This window comes from Lissotriton helveticus, chromosome 1_1, assembly GCF_964261635.1.
Source record: "Lissotriton helveticus chromosome 1_1, aLisHel1.1, whole genome shotgun sequence".
Lineage (NCBI taxonomy): Eukaryota > Metazoa > Chordata > Amphibia > Caudata > Salamandridae > Lissotriton > Lissotriton helveticus.
In genome coordinates, this window is record NC_136057.1 from 1,043,334,386 (window position 1) to 1,043,357,118 (window position 22,733).

A 22,733-nucleotide genomic window follows, 5' to 3' on the forward strand; every position below is an offset into this window, starting at 1 on the left:
GGATTTATAAGGACCATTAGATCACTTTATAAGACCTAACTGCCAAGATACGAGCCACCGGCTTGGAATCAGAGAACATGTGTATCTCAAGATGAACAAGACAGGGATGTCCTTGTTTGCCCTTATTATTTGCACTTTATATTGGCCCGTTTTAGTGATACTTGAGAGAAGCTTTTGTATTAAATCTGTTATCCAGAATCAAAAAGAATGCAGAGTTTTTGCGTATGCAGATGATGAGGCAGTGGTTCCTGTAGATCCCGCTACAGCTCTATCCGAAATTGAAGATCTGGCAAAGCAATTTGGGGCATATTCAGGATGTAAGCTGAAGGAGGTTAAAACCCAGATTGTATGTACTGAGCGAATCAACCTTAGGAATCAACTTTAGTTTCTTATGCAGTGTATCTAGGGTTCCGAATCACAACTACACTGGATCAACTGGTGGAGATAAATATGGCCCCACTGTTAAAGGGGAGCTGGATAGAATTGATTATCTAAACGATTCACTAGTCGGCAGGGGTAATGTACTAAAAATGAAAGTTTTACCAAAAGCGTCATATCTTTAGACTATTCCTTTGGAGATTAGAAAATGCTCGTTGATGAAGTTGGAATCACTATGTGTCAGATTCCTATGAGGATATCAAAAGCCAAGAAGAGCAGTGAAATATATGACTCTACCAAGATTACAAGGTGGATGGTCTGTTCTTAATTTTACTCTGTACTACTGGTCATGCATCATAGAGTCAATGGGAATTTTAATAACAGCTGGGTCAAATGGAGTAGGTGCTGCAGAAGCCCCAACGATATATGAAATGGTGTTGGGAGCTGAAGTTAAAGGTCGTTTAATGAGGAAAATAGAACCTAGCTATTATAGGACAACTAGATTTAAGGCGTTAAAAGCAGCATATAAGGTATGGACTCAGGTTGTTTAGAGATTTTTAAGATTATTTTTTACACACCCACTTTTGCCTCGCCTCTGTTACCCTCTATTTTTTAAGGGGCAGTGATGGAAAGATGGAGGCAGAAAGGCATTACGACACTAGGTGGCTTCTATACTGATGCTCTCCTCTGTTCCTTTATATTGTGGAGAAGTGTGGCTCACTGGTTAGAGGAGGCAGACCTGGAAGCAGAGGTCAGCCCGGGACCAGGGTTCAATTCCTGGCTCGGCGGGGTCTTGAGTCCTAAAAAAATGTCCATGGACTCGACAATTCTCGCTCTGGTGCCTACTCGATTCACGGGTTCACACTCTGCGACTCTGGGCAATAGCTTGCTTAATCTCCACAACGGCCCCTCGCGGCGGGATGCCTGGCTTTCACCTTGCGGATACCCTGCCGGGGTTATCTCACAGGGGAATACCAGGACGGGTTCCCTAAGCAAGCGCTTAGAAACCGCTCGGTGATTTGCGCTATATAAATTCCTGTACATTTACATTTATAGAAGTATAGGAATTCTTCGTCTTAGTGAGGGAGACATTTTTCAATTTTTTTACAAATTCGAGATTTTCTTTTCAAAAAGATGAAGGATTTGAGGTCAATAAGTAAGATCTCCTTAATTGAGACTGTCAGACAAAGGTACCGAATTGGCTTCATATGCGAACTGTTGGTACACACTCAAAAAGATGATTTAGAAGCCCAGAACTCCAAATGAGCTCTCTGACTCTAAATGGAGGGGTTATGCCTCCAGGAGTCACTGGAACTTAGTGACAAGTTTTTATCAACAGCGAGTGTGAGAAAACAACACTTCAAGACAGTTTTTAATTCATATTATACTCCGGTCAAAATTGCTAAGTGGGGAGGTGACTCAGATGGCAAGTGTAAGCTGTGTGGTTCAGAATAGGCGAAATGCATTCATATGTTCTTTCATGGACTAAGGGGTCGATTATGATGGCGGACGGACTTGCCTCCGTCCGCCACCCCTGAGTATGAGGCACCGTCCGCATGGGCAGCGGCGGTCCCTCCATGGCAATTAGGATGTGACCGCCACCCTGGCGGTCACATCCTGTATTTTTTACATTGCGGTGGGTGCTGCTTGAAGCAGCACCCGCCGCAATGTAAAAAATGACAACAGTGCATTTGCATGCACAAAGCGGCAGGCACCGCGCGGTGCCTGCCACTTCATGTGCGTAAAGGCAGGGGGGTACCATAGGTACCCCCATGTGCACCCCCCACCCCCCTTCACCCCTGGGGGCCCGCAACGGGCCCCCAAACAAAAGTCCGTATGCCTTTCCACGGCGGAAATGCCGCCGTGGAAAGGCATGGAACAGCAGACATCCTAATATGCCTGGCGGTGTCTGATAGACACCGCCAGACATGTTAGAGCTTTTCCGCCGCGGTCGGAAGGCGACCGCGGCGGAAAAGCGGCGGACGGTCTTCCAGACCCCCCAGCCATCCTAATCTGGCGGGGGTCTTTGAAGTCTCCGCAGCGGTTTTTCCGCATCCTTCGGGCCAGCGGATACTTCCGCCGGCCAGGAGGATGCGGAAAAACCGCTATCATAATCGGCCCCTAAGTTAGCACCTTTACTACAAGGGATAGGTGGATTTTTGAGTCATATCACCATAGGGCAGATTTGCGTCACTCCATTAATGATGTTACTAGGCTTGGTGGATGATACAGAAGACAATGTGACATTAAAGAGAGAATCTTATCTGGTATTTATTGCTATGGCCATAGCTCGGCTCTGCATTGCATCAGACTGGTTGAAACCAGATTCTCCAACATTTGCAATGTGGATATCGAGATTCTGGGCTACATACGATATGGAAATAAGTTTGTAAAGGCTCAAGGGTCGTATGAAGCAAAACTTGAGGAATAGGATTTTGTCTTAGTTACTAAGTGGATGGAGTATTTGAAGGTACACTAAGGAGCAGACGTGTAATTGGGCTGTTGGGTAGTTTGCTTTATTTATTTTTTTCAGCAAATTTTATTCATTTTCTCCAATTACAGCACATGCAAAAGAAAATTAAAGAAATTGTTATCTGCATAGCAGGTTCTCACACATATACATGAAGGTGAAATAATTTGCATACTGTTACATCACATCTTAACTTTGTATCACCTTTATAATTTCGTCTCATTTGGGACCCGGTTGAGCAGCCTACGTCCTGATATGGCATCTCTTCCTGCCCTGCTATTACAACAATGGTACTATTCTCCTGGAGCAAGGTATCGCCAGTAATACACATTTTTGAAAACTCCACCCCCCTCCCCTACTTACGGGCCGCCTGGAATTTTAGAAACGTAAGTTTGTAAGGTTGTGACTATAACCTAGATTGTAGAAGCTGAGAGTGGGATGTCCGCCCAGTTGGGTGGGTACTCCGTAGAATGAGGGTGAATGGAGACCTGGAGAAGTCTTAACCACTACAATCCCTGTGTCTCGGCTGCGAGAGTGGGAGCTCCTGTCCAGGCTGGAGACTAGTGGTGGCAAGTATGAATGACATTTACAGAGCCTCATGGAGCGAATGTGTCGGCCGCTTTGAAAGATTCCAAGAAGAGGTCCCAGCTCATTGCGATCGCCCTCATTGCGATCGCCTCCTTTCTTAGGTCTCTTTTTTCCTCTCTTCGGATAGCTACACTTTTCGCCAGTCCCCATTTTTCAACCTCTTCCTTCCAACTAAGCAGTGTTGGGGCCACGGGGGATTTCCACCTCCTAGTGATACCTCGCTTTGCAAGGAACAAAGCCAGATCCGTGAATTTGGCTCACACTTTGTGTTCTTATCGCCTTCTGTACAGTCCTAGTATACTTGTCTCTACTGTCTGCCATCCCGTGTCTCCCACACCTTCCTTCAAGGTATCAGTTTTTCCACCCCAGTATCTCCCTACGCCGGGACAAGACAAAAGCATATGTAAAAGATCTGCATCCTGATCAGGATATCTAGGGCAGGATGGCAGGATGGTAGGGAAGATGGCGTGTATTCTATCGCGAGTAAGGTATGCTCTCTGATTTAAAACGGGTGTTACGGGATGCTCGTTATGGGTATTCTAAAATCGTTGCCCATTCTTTGTCCAATAGTGGTCAGACAATGTCATATTCCCATTTAGTGTGTGTTCCAGTTACAGGGGATGGTCACTGTGTGCGAATTCCCCAATAGAGCCAGTGGGTTAGGTGGCTACCCGTTCCCATAATGTACATTAGATGGACCAACTTGTGTATATTTGGTTCTGTCCTGTTGGTGCCCAGTGTTGTTTGATGTAATACGTCAGACTCACATGAGTCAAGGACAGTGTCTCTCTGACTCCACGCTCGCTTGTGAAATCTGTGTGCGTGAGTAACATTTTGTCCCCAAAAAGGTCCCCTACCGTTGACACTCCGGCCTGTTGTGAGATATATTTAGAGTGAGAGAGCATCGCGGGTGCCATTTAGCCTAATACCCCATCCCACCGAGGACGCCTGTAGTTTGTGGGCCAGTGGTTCAAGGGCAAGAGCAAACAATATCGGTGATAGGGGGCATCCGGCCTTGTGCCCCGTTGTATTTGGTATGGTTCTGAAATGTGCGATCCTGTGCACACCCTTGCTGTCGGAAGGTGATACAATAATTGGATCCAACGAGTGCAGCCATGTGGAATCCCAAATTTCTTTAGCGCGGCCAGCATATAGTCCCAGCCCAGTGTGTCGAATGCCTGAGTAATATCTAGTGTGACACATCCTGCTTCTGGTTCTTCCATGGTACAGGCGAACATGATATTGCACAGCTGGTGTATATTCAATGATGTGCTATGTCCGGGGAAGAAGCTACATTGATCTATATGCACCAACTTCAGTATGAGGAGTTGCAACCGATTGACTAGTATTTTACTTAAAATCTTATACTCAGTATTTAACAAGGAGAGCAGATGTTATGCGGACAACTGAGTGTGGTCCCTCCCGGGTTTGGGAAGGGAGGTTATTAGTGCTTGTGTTGTAGAGAGGGACAAAGTGCCTGTCTCGAAGGCTTCCTTATACATTTTCTTCAGCTGAGGGGCAGGGTAGCTTGCTTTTAACTGGGGGTTTCAAGCGATTGACTAGTATTTTACTTAAAATCTTATACTCAGTATTTAACAAGGAGAGCGCATGGTATGCGGACAACTGGGTGTGGTCCCTCCCGGGTTTGGGATGGCGGGTTATTAGTGCTTGTGTTGTAGAGAGGGGCAAAGTGCCTGTCTCAAAGGCTACCTTATAAATTTTCTTCAACTGAGGGGCAGGGTAGCTTGCTCTTAACTGGAAGGGGCATTAGACATTAGCACTTTATTTCAAAATGCATTAAATTTGCTAACATACTTATGTCTAGCTTTTATCCCATGCACTTGCACTTTGATCCAGCACTTTACCAAATGTAAAGAAATCTGTAATTTTGTCTTCCGGACTATATATCTGATCTCCTATAAGCTACATTTTGTACACCATGCATTTGCACTTTTACTCAGCACTTTGCCAAATGTATTGAAATATTTTATTTTGTTTACAGGACTATATATCTGATCTTTTAGGAACTGAGCTTTTTATGTATTTGTACTTCTACTCAGCACTTTACCAAATGTAAGGAAATATCTTATTTGGTGTACAGGACTATGGGCCAGATGTATCAACAATTTTTGCGATCGTAAACAGGCCAATTCGCAGAATTGGCCCGTTTGCAATTGCAAAAAAGCGATTTGCAATGTATGAAACATTTTTTTATCGTAATTTGGGTAATTGCAATTATTTGCAATTACCTAAATTGCGAATGCAGTTAGGGAATTGCAATCTGCGATTCTCTAAATGCTATTCTTGAAGCCATCACAAATCATGATATTGCTGTAAGGAATCGCAAATTACCTCCAACTTCAAGCTTGTGGTAAATTTCAATTTCCTAGTATAAAGCACTTTTTTTTTAAGTGCCATGTGGCTCACATCCATGCCCATAGGGCATGTATGTGCACCACATGTGTGCACACATGCACATTTCAGGGGCGCATCAGGGTGTCCTTTTGGAACCCTTGCACCCTTGAAATTGTATGCGCAATATGCGAGTACCTATTGGGTACTCGCAAATTGCGCATTCAATTCCCATTCATTCCTATGGGCCTCTTGGCCCATAGCAATGAATGGGAAGCCATTCCTTAATTGCGACTCGCAAATTGCGAGTCGCAATTAAGGAATGCTAAGTAATCACAAAAAAATTTTGATTTTTCAAATACATCTCGTTTTGCGATTCTCATATAGCGATTCTCTAAAAATCGCTATTTGAGAATCGCAAAACAATTCTTTGATACATCTGGCCCTATATATTTTATCTTGCAAGAACTGACCTTTTTACATCATGCATTTGCACTTCTCTCAGCTCTTTACTAACTATAAAGAACTGAGGGGCATATTTACCAAGGGATTTCGCCACCAGAACAGCACTTTTAGCAACGTTCTGGTGGTGCTATCCTCCTCTCCTTATTTACAAAGTGGCATTAAAGCACTAAACATGGCTTAACGCTGCCTTGTAAATAAGGCCCCTTTTCAAGCTTCACTCAGAGTGAAAAGGGTGTGCAATAGGTGTTACAGTGGGCGTTCCGCCGCAATACCCATTGCTTTTTTGATGCTGCCCTATATTTACAGGGCTGGGGCAGCTCCAAAAACTAAGACCAGGGAATACTTGGTCTTACACTGGCGATACGAAGAGAAATTATTAATTTCTCCTAATTTTTCTCTTCCCATGTGTGCAGCACACATTGAAAGAGCAAATAGTTTTTCAAGATTGTTTATGTGCAGGAAGGTCTACCTACCTGCACATAAACAATTGTCCCTGCATCACAGGCACCCTTGCAACATGGCACTAGGCAGCTTTATTAGGGCCAGCACTAGCGAAAACACAGGGGTGTGGCGTATTTTTGTAAATAGGGCGCATCCCTGCATTTTAATAATGTTGGAGCACATCGTTACTAATTGTGGCGTAACTCCGTGCGCCAACATTTTTTCTAAATATGCCCCAGAGTCACTCTGTTTCTAGGATTAGCTGCTTGTCTTATTATCAATTAATTAGGGTTCAGTAGAAGAATTATTATGTTCTGTGGTATTTTCTAGATGTGCCCTATAGCTACTTTTCGATTGATTTAAATGTGTATTTTTGTTTGATTCTGTGTGTCTTGTCTGTTAATGTCATGTATATTGTTGAAGCACAGGGTTGAAAAGCAATAAAAATAAAAATAATGAAACTATCAGCCACAGTAATTTGAGAAGTGCTACTTGTATTTCCACTGCTACCTTTGTAATAGTAACATTTTGTTAAAGCAAGGAACACCTGTAAGACCAACCGTAACCTAATTCATTGGTGTAAATGACTTCCCAAATTTTCAAGCCAGTTGAAAAATTTCAATTTCTTATTTTTCCTCAGTGTCCTGAGATGGAAGCTAAGAACTTTTCTGGACTCTTCTACTGCTTCCGTTTGGTAACCCAGGAGATGCGAGAGCATGGTCTGTCTGCTAGAAGAAAAACGCACACACAAGATGCAGCCTCGGGGCCATTGACAATTTCCAGCCACAAACAAACATAGGGTTTATAGGTCTTCTGATGATGCTCCCATCTCAGCTTGGGTGGATGTTGATAATTACAGAACCAGATGGATGCTCTGTGGACCCTCTGTACTACCATGGAATACTGTGGTGGGGATGCAGGTTTCTTCTTGAAACATGATGTCCAAAGTCAGAGTTCTGGACGTCAACCTTTGGCATCACACCTATTCTGAAGAACGGATTGGTTCAAGCATGCTTTTCATCATCATTGTGAACTTGGTATTGATGGTGACTCGGAGTAGCCTACTACCTCCCCCACAGCAAATGCCTGCCTCCTCAAGTGGAGGCCACTGTGCAATAAAACATACCGTGAAAGGAGAGCTTACTCAGCTTGTCTTGTCATCAGGTAATTGTTGATCGTTGTCTGCAGCTGATAAAGGGCATGTGCAATTCAATTGTAAGCAAATGTAGGCATGACTTGAATGTCTTGTCGCATCTGTACCCCTCAAAGACTCACATGACCACCCCTATCCCCATTGTATCCTTTCATGACACTTTCCAGTTGAGGTACTACAAAACGTGTCTGTTTATGGCGTATTACTGGTAACTCTTTCAGACCCATCAGCCCTGCAGTGTTTTTAGCTATGCTGCTAGATGCACACCACCATGACCTGTTGTATCTCACACACAGACTGACTCACCCACCCTTGGCCTGGTTCATATCACCAGCTGCAGGCCTACCGCTTGACCCCTGTTGAAAATCACACTGTGCAGGTTAGAACCTTTATCTTCTGTTCTAGATCAAAACATTGAAAATATTATCCATTCTTGGACTCTTCTGGTACACACACTGTCACTCACGTAACATCTCACTGGTTTATATATACACAATGGCACACTGATCAACCCATGATATATTTGAGATAATACACACTGATAGATTTCACCATAGATTGCCTGCTCAAGATCACGCTTTGGCAGATGTATTTACATTTACTGTCAAAAGTTAGTGATCGGTAGTGTAACAAGCATTTGAAATGCAATATAACTCACATTTACGCGTGTCCTATTGCATTTGAAACAGGAGAGCGGGCTACCAAAAAGGCACAAACGGGAGTGAGGAGGGGGGAGGGCAGTTGTGGTGGCATGAGCAGTCACGGACTGCGTAAGGGGAGGGGGTGAGCCACGGGAACAAAATAGTTTTTAAAGTAAAGGGCTGGTAGCTATGGAAGTATACAAATGACGACATGGCCGTCAAGAGGAGGGACTAACAAGCCAAAAAACAATCAGAATGCAGCATTTAGGATGTAAGCAAGATGGGCGGAGAGTAGGCGGAGCTTAAACAAAGCTTCCCCGCTATAGTATATAGTGTATGTTTTAACGAGACAGCTCAAGCATTGCCTAGGCGAGACGTAAAAAGGTGGTTAAGAACATTTAAGGGTTATGGGGTCGCTAGTTTTAAGGGGTACTAAGGGTTTATGGATGGGCAGGGATAAGCATTAGCAAGGGAGTTTTAAGGTTCAGGGATGGGTAGTGGTAAGGGGATTTTAGAATTCAGTGATAGGTACTTTTAAGAGGTAGTAATGGGTTTTGTGGGTTTAGGGATAGGTAGCGTAAAGGGGTAGTAAAGTATTTTTAGGATTCAAGGATGAGTAGGCTAACTGGTAGTAAGATGTGTTTAGGATTCAATGATGGGTAAGTCTCAAGGGTAATAAGGTTTTAGGATTTAGGCACGAAGGGTAATAAGGGATGTTTAGGGTTCAGAGATGGGAACCGTGAAAGGGTAGGAAAAGGTTTTTAGAGTTCAGCAATGGGTACGTACCAACATTCGGCTGATGTGTACCTTTATGACCTGCTCTACAACACATTCATTCTACCAAGCCCCATTCAAGATCACACTGCCATGTCACAGCTCACTGATGTTTCTGATCACACATTGGTACATGCACATCCATGGCTAAGACAGCCACCCCTCCTGTGACTTGTGCCAGACGCCACACTAAAAAGGACTTTCCTTCTTGATATGTTCTTAATTACACACTCCTCGAATAATCAATCTATGATTTCTTCTGAACCATACACTGCTTGACTATTTCTTTAATTGTCATAGTACCACTCTTCGAGTTTTACAAAGAATAGTGTAGAGCTGAAGCAGTGGCATACTTCCTTTGCTATAGGCAGAACAAGTACTATTTTGAGAAAATCCAACCCATGAGTGCTTGAACTATTTAGAGTGTATATTTTATAAGCTTTGCTGTCATATGAATGAGATGCTGTTTCTGTGATGCCATTGATTGGATATGTTCCACTAGGCACAACGGCTGTGATCATTTACAGAAAATGGGCCCATTGGTAAGTTGAAGGTTTCGAGTGTGTGCCCAGAGCCTAGGGTGTGTGGCACTGGATCTATTGCATAACTTCAGGTTTATTCAATGAACGTATTTCAAAACTTGTTGTACTCTGGTGGAGTGGAGTGTAGGAGATACATCAGAAGCTATATCTGAGCTATGTGCACCATAATACACAACATGATAGAATGAACTAAGATGAAAACAACAGCACAGAAACCAATAGCTAAAGTCTACCTGAATCACAGTGTCTCCTTTCTGAAGCCAATTCTAAAAGAGGCAGACTGGCCTAAGGAGAAATTGAGAGGCTAGCACACAGGCCATTGCCTCTGGGCGGCTGGTACGAGTGGATCACAAGCGACTGACTGCTCTTGATTCTTAAATGGCCTCAAAGCAACTCTGTAGCGGTGGTAGAGAATGACTGACTGACGGTGGAAGAAAACCAATTGGAGTAAAGTTGACACAACAACAGTTGGAAGCAATGAATGTAAGTATTGGTGCTTCAATTATGTGATATAAGGCCGTCAGAATTAAAAATGCATTTAATGGTGGAGCCAAGTTGCTGCAAAAGGCCTGTAAAATTGCTTTTTTTGGTGTACACGCAGTGTTTCAGCAGGCAAATTCCTCAGATGCCTGAAGTGCTATAAGACTTTGCAATGCTCCTGGAAGATATTTAAGTTAAAACCTATATAAGAACAACAGGAGAAGTGTAATGTGTTCAAAACAGATTTATTACAAATGTGTGGTTAATTTACAGTCCTTTATAGCACCCATTCCTGTTCAAAGAACGTACAGCACTCATTGGCCCAGATGTCCTAATGCTTTGCACTAGTATGGTGTAAAGTGGTAGCGCCGATCTACTTTTGCACTAGAAAGGGGCCTATTCACAGCGCCAAAACCACATTGTGCTGCTTTACATCAAGTGAGTCATTCTGGAGCAAGATCACAGCAAACAACTATAGGTTTTAACACAAGGTCTGATATACCAAGGTAGACCGAGAGCAAGTGTTGACACTCATAAGGAGGCATGTGTTGATTTCGCCCAGGAACTGATACAGTATATGTGTGCTGCAGTGCACAGCACACATCCAGTGCGTATGACCCTTCTGCGATTGTCTACACATAAGAATTGTAATGGAAGGATATGCTTCCAGTACAAATCCTACGCTGGACAGCGGATGTTTGCCTCTGCGCCATGGTCCAAGGCTGTGTGTGGCGCAAAGCAACCTGTTGGGCTTTCTGCTAGTGTCTTCCAGTGGCAGAGTGCACAATCTTAGTAGTAATGGTTCTGTGCTTTGCTTTCCCATGTGCACGACTCATTAAATATGGATGTTGCTTTGTATGAAGTATGTCTCTGCCCTTGTGTTCAGGTTGTCTTCATCTTTCTTCACAGCTTTATTTTAAGTGCATGTACCGGCCCCACTATCTGAAGGGGTAAGCAGGGCAGTGGATCAAGAACTATAAAAGTCAAAACAGAGGAGCATAACAGCCACGGAATAGCAATGTGGGAAAAGCGAGTCCAGCTCTCATATCCCCCTGAGGTAGTCGAGGTCCTCGGTTACACCTGGGACTAGCAGCGGTCTGTACAGTTAAGCGCGGTGAGGCGGGGCGGGCGGGGGAGTCGACAGACAATGGAATTGGAATTATTTATTTAATTTTCCCTATTCAGTCATCTGTCGACTTACCCTCTCTCGCACCTCACCCCACTGTGTACGGACCACCACTGCCTGGGCCAACATCCTGAATATGGGAAGGACAAGTACAGGAAGGTGGATGGTTCAGCTGATCTCGAAAACAGGCAGTCCTTTTAAGGTGCCATCTGTCCTGTTTAATTATGACTATCTTTTATTATAGTGTGCAAAACTGCTCCAAACAATCTGCTTGCACTACATAATCAAAGGAAAATACATATTTCATACAAAAACACACAACTAGCTACAATCATATTTTGAGATAAAAGTCTCCATTGAGAACTTAACTTAATTGTTGTAAGTTGCACAAGGAAAGTATAGCAAAACAGGTGTTTGGAATGAGTTGCGATCTAAAATGAAAAAGGGCCAATTGCACAAACCCTCTACGAGCTTATCATAAAGACCAGAACCCACTCCGCAAGGAGAGAGCATTAGAAAAGAGAAAGAAAATACAATCCTCACAAGAACCAATACAGGTAACATACACTACTATTTAAGGAGCCCATCCAGTGTAGGGAAAACAACAGTTCTCTTCTCCCAGTCCTGAATCTCCAACAATTACCAACAATAGGCCTTCTACAAGGTTGGTTTGTCTGATGATGTCAGCTGGGGTTTTGAGAGGTATTGTGGCATCATTCACTGGATGGCCCCTTTAAGCGGCAGGAGCAGCCCTCACTACAGACTCATCTGCAGGTTGTGGCCAGGCAGAAGTAAACGCAATAATCCTGCAAGATCAATTTCCTACTGTTAGCACAAACAGAGTTTGAAAGTTTGGTGTTGAATAAGGTACCTCCTTCAGGGAACGTGTCTGCTAAAGCCCAATAATGAAGGGCGACCAACCGGATCTGGCTCTGTGATTCACCTCGCACGATGCCCAAAATATTGCTAGAGAATGCTGAGGTTATTTCTATCAAAAGGTGGCAACATAAAAAAGTGCCAAGGCGAGCACGTGATCTCACTGATGTACCTCTGCCGCAGTGGGTGCTTCTCCACCCATCCGCAGTCCCTCTTCTATCTACTTCGTGCTCAGGTGCTCATGACAATATTTCACATCAGAGGGACCAGGTGGCCTTAGCTTCTCAGGTAATGCCTCTGGCACATTGTCGCTTGTGGAGATCACAGATCTGTGGGTTTAGGATTATTGCCTTAACTGACGTCCTTCTTTGGCTCGCAGCAAGGACTTCCTTCTTAGGGTTTCCTAATACATTGGTCAGGAAGATTTTCTGTTTTATTTAGAATTCTAAAAAGGCTACCATTTAGCCTTGCAACAGAATCTATCGAAGGAAAACAGGAATGACTTTGGTCCACTTTTGCTAAAATGTTGCACGGGTGCTTGGGAGTGCAAACCCACAAAGAGCTGGTTGTCAGACAAAAACTATTTGGACCGGTTGACGAGCATATGACAGCCCACCCAATATAATCCCTCTTCTCCTTTGGTGGGATGGTGCAGAGGGAAACAGGTGGGAGGAGTAATTGCCTGTCCCATATGGAAAGGGATGCTACCTACAGAAAGAAAGCCGGTTTAGTCCTCAGGACCAGTTTGTCCAGGTTTAAGCAGGTGGAGGGTTGGCAAACACACACCTCTTGCAGCGCACTGACAAGTCACGCTGAAGTGATTGCTGCCAGGATCACAGTTTTGAGGGGCAACTGTGAAGAGGTTTAAACAGCGTCCCCATCAAGAATATTAGAACCACATTGAGGTCACATTGGGGCATAACAGACGGTGAAGGAAAACATGTATGCCCCTTCAAAAACCTTTAAACAATAGGACACTTCAACAAAGATGGCTGGTCAAGAAGACAAACTAATGCTGAAGGGATGCAATATGACCTTTAACAGAGCTCACTTCATACGTCTACTAGAGAAACAAAATACATCTGATAGGCGTGGATTTCAAGGGAGTCTACAGTCACATTTACACACCTGACAAAATAATGTCAGCCAACTATGGTGGCAGGTAAAAGAACCTCAAATGTCCCTGGTCGCTCTCCAGGCACGAGGGTGGAGGCTTTGGAGGTCAGGTTGTAGAACGTGCTTCTCCGAATGGGAAAAGAGAACCCCTCCAAGAGGTAACTGGATCAGAGGACACATACACAGTGGCAGGAGGTCTGCATGCAACACTTTCCTTGGCCATTCTGGGGCGATCAGAATGCTTGGGCCCACGTTAGGCACAACTTCATCAAGCCTCGAGGAGCTAAAGGCATGGAGGAAAAGAGTAGTGAATAAGAAAATGTCCTCATTAACCAAAAGGCATTCGAATTGCTCCCTGCAATTGAAACTGGAAGGCTCAGAAATGTGCACAGTGTGCATTGTCATGACTGGCAAATAGGTACACCTGAAGAGTTCCCAAAGGACCCATATGAGGGGTATACGCCTCTAATGGTTGACAAGATGACAACGAATCGGATTGTCTCCCCTGGTGGTTGGTGAACAGCCAGATCCTTTTGCCTGCACCCAGAGCCTCAGACCTTTCCAGTAGAGAAGATTACACCTCACGCCTTACTGCTTGTTCACATACCACATCATGGTCACATCATCTGTCAAGAGCTGGACAGTTTGGTTGCAAACTGAAGGAAGAAAAGCTTTCAAGGCCAGGGGAATTGCCTGCAACTTCATCAGGTTGATGTGCTGAACTTTCTCTTCTTGAGGCCACAGGCCTCAGATTTTCTGTTCTCTCGATGCACACCCCGCCATAAAGTGGAGGCGTCCATGAGTACCATGGCTGGTGGTGGTAGTGGAAAAGAGGGCATCCCTTGCATCAGATACTCCTCTACTGAAAACCATAGCAAGTCCACTGTAGTACTGGGCAATCCTGACAACATTGGAATCCCTGCATAGGGAGGCACCACTAGACAGCCCTCATGTGCCAGTGTGCGTGAGTAATCAGTAGAATGCAGGAAGAAACTAGCAGACGAATAACCATCATGCTTGAACTTGCATTACCTTCCAAAAGATGTAAATCCTTCCCAAATGTCCTGGATCCGCTGGGAAGGAGGGAAGTCCATAAAGATGTTGTTTCCAGTACTGCCCTGCTGAGGGGCTCTAGGTGTAACTTGGGTAAGTTGAATGGCAGGGATGCTTCAGGTGGTCCCGACACTAGCTGCGGTGAGCTCCCCTTGAACAAACACTGCAGTACGAGAATACTGAGATCTCAAACCTTTGCAGATGTACCATCAACCACCCCATCACCTTGGTAAAGATTCTGGGAACCGATGTAGGTCCAAACAGGAAGACTGCAAACTGGTAATGGGCAGAACTTACTACGAACTGCACCTACGTCCTGTGCGACTGCATGATTGGTATTTGAAAATACATGCCCCGCAAGTCGAGGGATAGGATCTAGTCTTCCACTTCTGCTGCCAAGAATACATGAGCCAGGTAGAGCTTCCTGAACTTTTGTTTGCTAAGGTAAAGGTTCAAGAGTCTGAGGTCTTAGATCGGATGCAGATCGCCCTCCTTCTTAGGAATAGGAAGTACTAGGAGTAGTATTGGAGCCCAATTTGCTGCTATGGGAACAACTTTATTGCTCCTTTTAGCAACTGGTCCACCACCTCCTATTGCAGAATCCAAATGTGATCATTTGAAGGGAGTAACTGAGGGGGAGTGATTGGTAAGGGGTGCATTGGAAGGGTCGGGCATAATGCCTCTATATAATCTGCAAGACACACAGGTCCATTGTATGGCCCCCAAGCCAATAAAAAGGATGATATCCTCCCTCTAACCAGTGTGTTCCCTTTAAAGAAGGCCTAAAGTGACTTTTCCGATGGTACGAGGATGGGGAGAAGGAGGAAGGCTGCTGGGCTGTTTGCTTTTCCATTTGCCTCTACATTGCCAGAGAAATTAATTTGACTGTTGCACGAACTAGGAGGGCTGGCACTGGCAAAAGGGAACACCTTTTGAGTGGCCACAAAACTACTGACACGGTCTGTGGAAGTCTCATTCTGGGGATGCTAGTCCAAAGGATTGGGCAGTTGTTCTGAATGCCTTAAACTTCACCAGGGCGGACTTGGCTTTGTTACCCAACTGGTGAAAGACATCAAATAGCATATCCATGAAACTTCCCTCCACATCTCTGGAAAGGTCGGTGGACCTCAACCATACCTGCGTCCTTAGGGCGACAAAGGAGCCCAGACCCTGGTCACTTAACCTACTCTCTCAAGACCTGTTTTGATTATTTGTCTTGAGAAATTCTGGTCATCTCTGACCAGTTCTGCAAAGCGCCCCTTCAGGTGATCTTGTATGCTTGATACCATCATATCTGCCATTTCCCATATCGTATGATTGCACCTCGTCAGTAATCGCGTGGTGTTCATGGAGCGCAGGGCTAAGCTTCCTGCAGAAACAACCTTTTGCCCTATTGCCTCCAATTTCTTGGACTCTGTGTGGAAGAACAGTGAGAAAAGACTATGATTCTGCTTGGTGCAAGAGGAAGCCTGAACTACCAACCTTGGCGATGAAGGGTGTGTCCCCTGGATCTAGTCTGTCCTAGAGGGTGATTTATTCCAAATCATCTTGATGGGGATGACTAAAGCAATGCTAAGAGAAAGTGGTGGTTCTTATGCCATTGAAGTGGGCTGGGGTTTCATTTGCGATTTCATCAGTGACCATGTCATGAGTGATGTAACTCACTGGTCACTGATGAAATCGCAAATGAAACCACAGCCCACTTTAATATTGCCTTTCCTTGTTTCCTGCTCATGAAGATGTGAGGTCATAAGCAGTGCATTGCAAGGGGGTAAGTTATACTTAGCTTAGGTAGCTAAAACTGCTGAATTTCAATGGTTTTGTATGAGTGAAATGTGAACTGCAAACCGGATGCCATCTGCATAAGTGAAGAAAGGGAAACCAAAGTAAAATAATGTAGATACCAGGGCTATGTAGACTCTGAAGAGTATGGACCTCGAAGATAAGCCCCGTGGAATACCACAGGGAAAGATTTCATATTCTGAACAAAAAGGGGGGGGCACAAAGGCAGCTAGAGTCCTCTCTGACAAATAGGATTCTCTACAACTCAGAGCTCAGGAGACAATCCCATCTGCTTAAGCCTCTGTGCAGCTTTGGAAGGTTAGTGATGTAAAAAGCCACTAAGACAGCTGCGGCCTGTGCAGGTAAGAGCAGTGGGGCTGGGTGGGACAATTTCGACAGACGATAGTGAAGGAAATGTATTTATTTATTTAATTCTCCCTCATGGTCGTTTGACAAATAATGTGCTTCTGGGCAAATGCACAATTCTCACAAACTGCAGAAGCACCATCGCCACCTCTACCATACAAATGTTGGGTTCCATAGATGAGTTCCAGTGGGGGGTGGGCAAACTTTTAATTATGAATGCGTAATCCTAGGCAGATGCAAATTTTGGGCTACTTGTGTCACTTCTTAATCTTCCTTATGTGTACACTGAATTTGTTCGAGCAAAAATCTCTTGTACTGTGAGCTGAATTAGAGTCATTGCTACAATGTGCTGTGCCTTCGATATTTAAAATGGAACTTGCAGAATTTTGATAGACAAGCCTTATAGCTGGTATCTCTTCACATGCCTCTAGCCCTATTGATTTCAGGTGGTGCAGCAGTAAATGTAAATGTCCAGTATTTGTAAAGTGCGAACAATTACCCAAAGGTGTCAAGGCGCTGGGGGTAGTCGGGAAGATTAAGCAAGCTATTGCCCAGAGTCACATGGTGCTGGGCAGACCCCTGCCACTGGAGCCGGGGATCGAACCGTGATCCCCAGCGGCCAGCGTCAGTCGCCCTGGCCGCTGCGCCACACCTCTTCCACTGTGGTCGCAGAGGTCTCCATCCTCTTGCAGAAATATAATCGAGCTGGGCAGCTCACCAGTTGCCATGTGCTGCTGACTGTTGCAAAAGGCTCCAACCCTTAAAAACACTTTTGCACTCTGCTGCAAAATTGCCAGTTTCTAAATGAAAATATGAATCTCGTACTTTAAGATTTAAGATGATGTGTTGGTACATCTTCTTTAAATTGGCCACTCACCACATATCTGTACACCAATGGTTCAGGTTTCACTTACTTTTTGGGGAGGTTAACCCCTTCATGCCCAATCAAGCACCTCTTAAACACATATTTCTCAAAAACTACTGAACAAATAATGGAAAGTGCAATTTCTGAGTAAAGTTCTAACTTTGCGCTAAATTTGGTGTAATTCTATTCAGCCTTTCTACTGTATTGCAAGGCAGTCTTTCTAATCGGAATTAAAATGGGAAATTGATGTTCTGGGATTCTACCCCCCCTTTTTCTTGTGCCACGTCTATTCACTTTCTGGCAGTCACAGACGTAAACCAAGGTTTACCCTTTTTAAAACTTAGCTATCACTTGTTCTGTACGATTTCTGATCAGACCACTTCCTGGTTTTCCTCAGGCTTCTGAAGGATTTTCAGCTAATCAAATTCAGACTTGGTAGAGAATTAGGAAAAAATGAGGTTATCAATCTCTGAAAGGAAGGCAGGGCTACATGATGGGCTAGTGTGGGGGTGGGGAAGTAGTTGCCACATCTTATGCTCTTGCCAGAGAACAATCTCTTCGAGACAGCTGTGAAGAGGCTTAATCAAGCTGCACGGTTCACATCTACTACAGAAAACTGTTTTACAGCCTGTGACATCGTTTTTCCCTCTGTAATCATTCTCAAGTGTCCACGAGTGAGGTGTTTTTACAATTGGTGATATTGATACATCTATAGCTTAACCTGGCGCAGACCATGTGGCAGTGTCTTCAAATTCCTATGAGGTCCATGTGAACCTCTTTCAGTTTTTAGCATTCTGTCTCCTGTGCAGTCCTTCTGGATGGATGATCTCTGTGATTCTGGAGCCTGGAGTAAAAGGCATGGTGTCTCCTAGGACTAGGGCAGCCTGGAGGGAGAGCATCTGTCTTTCTTCAAGGTGTGGGGAGTCATGATGGATTCGGATCCAGGGTGTGCCTTTGGGTAGAAAGGTGGAAAAGAAAGAGTGAGATATTTTGCTGCAACACCAAAAACAAACTCAAGGGATCGCTAATTCAATCGCTGTCAAGCATGCCTTCACAACACCCAAAAACAACTGAGAGAATTCAAGGAAAATATCAACCACAACATCAGCTCCCACTACAGATTTCAAGGAGAGCATTCATATACAATCAGCAAGTACAAGCAGCACCACAATGAGAGTGAAGGGAAAACACAAGCAGCATATCAGCCAAACTGTTAACCCTCATTAGAGATGGCGAACAGAACATGAACATAAGCGATACCACCAAGAGCAGAGCTCATCATAGACACCGATAACATCAGAGGAGAAACAGCCGTACTTATCCTAATCAACCCCTCTGCAGCATTTGACTCAGCCTTCCACAACACACTCATCAGAAGACTCTGCGAGTATGGGATTCAAGGACCAGCACTCAACTGGATCTGCTTCATCCTCACATGAAGGTCCCACAGACTCAGACTGCCACCTTTATATCAGAAGCCAAGCACCTACTATGCAGCATCCCCCAGGGTCCTTCCCTCTGCCCTACCCTGTTCAGTCTCTACAAGGCTCCACTCTCTAACATCACCAGATCTCAAGGCATCATCATCATCATCATCATCATCATCATCAACTTCTACGCAGACGACACCCAACTCACCCTCTCCCTGATGGATAAAACGCCCCCCTCCAGAAACAACTTCACCAACTGAATGACCTCGTGACAGAATGGATTTGAACAAACTGCTGGAAACTGAACTCCGACAAAACTGAAGTACTGGTCTGTGGAAGCAAGAAATCCCAGTGGGACGATACCTGGTGGCAGCAGAACTCGGACCCACTCCAACACCCATCACCTATGCCAGAAATCTGAGAATCCTCCTGGGCGACAAGCTCAACATGACAGCACATGTCAATGCAGTGAGCAGTGCTTGCTTCCACATCCTATAAATGCTACGAAAAATCCTCAAGTGGCTCAAGAGGAACAACAGACAAACAGTCACACATGCACTAATCAAAAGTAGACTTGACTACAGAAATACACTTTAAACCGGAATCTCTAAACAACTCCTGAACAGGCCTAACACCATCCATAATTCACTGCACCCACATCTCACCTCACCCCTGCAAGCTCCACTGGCTCCTCATTCACAAACGCAGTCAATTCAAACTCTTCACGCACACCTACAAAGCTGTACATACACAGGAACTGCTTACCTCAGCTGCAGCATACAACAACAGATCAAGACATCTACATTCAGCCTCACAAACTCGTTCACACCCCACCGCATTCAAAAATGCAGAACAGGAGGGGCGTGGCCAAGATGGCGACGGAGTAAGACGCTCTCTGCGTTCCCTCCGGCGCCGAAATCAACAAGCAACGAATAGCACCCCCGGAACCGTGCTCTGACCGGTGGTTCTGTGGCCAAGGGGCACCGGAGCATAGTGGCAGTGTTCTGGTGGCGGCGTTGGTCCCTCGGAGCGTCCCGCGAGGTGAGACGAGCTCTTGGAGCGGAAGCGGCGGAGGGCCTGTCCGACGCCGGACTGGCGTAGGAGGGACGCCGACAGGAAGTGAAGGCAGAGCGGCCGCCGCACGGTGGTGGAGGTCGGCTCGATTCCTGGAGCGGCGCCTCATTAGCCCAGTGACCGACGGGACCTCCGGGGGTCAGCATTGCCCCACTGCCCCCTTCCCGTGTATCGAGCTGAGCGGAGCGGCGGCTGAGCTGGGGGCTGTGTGCTGAGCGGCGGAGCGGGGGCCCTGCAGCACGGACTGAGGTGAGCACCTGGAGGCAGCCGGGGGGCTCAGGACCGCGATCTGGCCCGCGAAGGGCGCCACATGAGCAGGACTGCTGGGCGGGCGTTGTGAGGAGGCGGCATTGGGCTCTGGCCGGGAGAGAGGACGGCTTGGTACGGGTTGGGCGGCCCCCCGGACTGAGTCACATGAAGATTGCGGCCACGTGTGGCCTAAGCTTGCGGGGCACCCTGGACGGCGGCGACCTATAGTGGAGGGGGAGACGAGGCGCCTGGAGTCTCGGCAGCGACTTACGACCTGAGTGAGGCTCGGCGGGCCTGTGCCGTGCAGTGAACTGGGCGCCATTACATCGGGGAGCGGTGGCCCGGACATGTGAGGCGCTCTCTGGTCTTTGGGGGCACTCGCACCGCTGACCGGTGACCGGGGCTGTCGCATGATCTGAGGGGCTGGTCGTGCAGTGGAGCAGTCCTGGTATAGCGGCCCTAGCACTTCGCAGAAGGGCGCAGGGAGGCCCTCGTGGACGGCGATTGACGCTGTGAGTTGTGGTCGACGGCGAATTGAGATCGGCCTGGGGAGACGCACACGGCCGATCTTGTGATGGCGAACAACCAGAGGAGGGGGAAGCCTAACAAGGATGGCCTGACCGGGGGCTCCCATCTTCCGCCATCGCCTGGGGCGGGCTCCTCCTCCATGTCGGGGGACGGTGAGGCGCCGGTCACAAAAGCATTTATGACTGAGCTGTTTGCTTCCATTAAAGATGACATCTCAGAGCTGCGGTCCCAGCTCGCGTCGGACCTTAGGGAGGTGAGGAGAGACCTGGATGGGGTTGGCGAGAGGGTAGCCACCCTAGAGGACCATGATCTTACTCTGGCTAATGATGTCCATCAGCTGCAACAGGATGTGCTGCGTCTTAGGGAACAGAATCTGGATCTGCAGTCCCACGCGGAGGATCTGGAGAACCGCTCCAGGCGGAACAACATCCGTATTAAGTCGGTACCATGGGACGGGGAGTCCGGCGATTTGAGAGGTTATGTCCTGGAGCTATTCCGGCAGATCTTGGGCGACGAAGAACTTACGGACGTCAAGATGGACAGGGCCCATAGGGTTGGTCTTCCTAGGCGCGGGGGGGGGCCCCCGCCGGACATCCTAGTCTGCATCCACGATTTTCAGTTGAAAGAGCGCATTCTGAAGAAGGCCCGGGAGGCTACGTCTATCCAGTTTCGTGGACACCACCCGCAGCTGTACCAGGATTTGGCAGCTTCTACTCTACAGAAACGGCGTGAGTTTAGGCCAGTGACTGCCTTCCTGCGGGACCGCGACATTGCTTACTCCTGGGGCCACCCGTTCCGCATCATCTTTCGTTGGAACAACAGGCTTGAACAGATCAGGTCCCTTCAAGTGGCCATGGATCTACTGGGGATCGACGGACCGGATGCTTCACCTGGCGATAGGAGTCCCTCTGCAAGGGGCCGGCGGAGGTCCCCCTCCTGGCACAGGGTGGGCGGGGGGGGGGGGGAGGGGGGTGCCTGACAGGCCCGCCAGCATGCAAGAACGGGTCGACGCGGTGGCCACGGTTGCCACCGCCACGCTGTCTGCCTCTCAGCTTGGTTCCGGGGCGGCGTGATTTCTGAAGAGGGATCTGGCTGGCGCCGGAGGGGCGCACCCCTGCAGGTATCGTGGGTTCCGATGTACTTTGTGAGAAGACGCCCAGATACGAGACTCGTGGGGGACATCGGCCGATGTCTCCTTGCCGTCCCTTGGAGGACTCTTTTGGACTTCTGATGGTTTGTGAGGGGGTTTCTGGGGGGGGGAGGGTCTTGGAGGGGCTGTTTGGGGTGTTGGGGTTGGGGGTGAGGGGGGGTGTTGGTGGTGACGCGGTCGTGCTGTGGATGATGTGGTGTGGTGGTGAATGGGGGATTGGGAGGTGCTGTTGGTATGGGGGATGCGAGGCGGGTGGGCATGGGACTCGAGGTTGGGTCAGTGGGGCGGAGGGTTGGCGGGAGCTTGATCTTAACATGTGTTGTAACCAGGGCATCTTCCGGCAGGGGTGGAGGGCCTGCCCCCGAGTTATAGAGGATTCTTGTTTTTTGTCTCCCGATGCCTGTTAGCATAGGGACTTGGAATGTTAAGGGACTGAACTCTCCGCAGAAAAGGCATAGGGTATGGAAATATATAACGGACCACCAATTAGATATAGTGGGTCTGCAGGAAACTCACCTTACACGCACGGATGAGCTGCGTCTTAAGCATAAGGCATATCCTCTGATATACAGATCCTCTGCGTCCACAAAGCACAAGGGGGTGGCCCTCCTCTTCCATGCCTCGCTGCGTTTCCAGCCTGTGGCGATACGCACGGACAGGGAGGGCCGCTGGTTGATGGTGAGGGGGTTGGTTCAGGGGAGGCTCTGTACCTTTGTTGTGCTGTATGCTCCTAATACTGGCCAGAATAAGTTTTTGCAAGGTTTACTGCAGAAAGTGGGTGACTTTGTTGAAGGGCAGTTGTTCATCATGGGGGACTGTAATTTGGTATGGGAC

At 46.8% G+C, this 22,733-nt stretch overlaps 2 protein-coding genes across 5 annotated transcripts in view; one reads left to right on the plus strand and one right to left on the minus strand.

Annotated features, from left to right (window-relative positions):
- The window catches only part of LOC144771991 (protein tyrosine phosphatase domain-containing protein 1-like), a 168,405-nt gene extending 160,568 nt beyond the window's left edge, over positions 1-7,837 (plus strand). The window contains exon 12 of the mRNA XM_078656217.1: positions 7,335-7,837. Within this exon, the coding sequence (XP_078512343.1) occupies positions 7,335-7,493 (159 nt within the window). The 3' untranslated portion in view covers positions 7,494-7,837. The remainder of the gene's footprint in view (positions 1-7,334) is intronic.
- Positions 7,838-10,513: 2,676 nt separating this feature from the next.
- The window catches only part of TYMP (thymidine phosphorylase), a 253,694-nt gene continuing 241,474 nt past the window's right edge, over positions 10,514-22,733 (minus strand). For all 4 annotated transcript variants that reach the window (XM_078677900.1, XM_078677904.1, XM_078677906.1 and 1 more), the window contains exon 10: positions 10,514-18,420. In XM_078677900.1, coding sequence (XP_078534026.1) covers positions 18,248-18,420 — 173 coding nt within the window. In that variant the 3' untranslated portion in view covers positions 10,514-18,247. The remainder of the gene's footprint in view (positions 18,421-22,733) is intronic.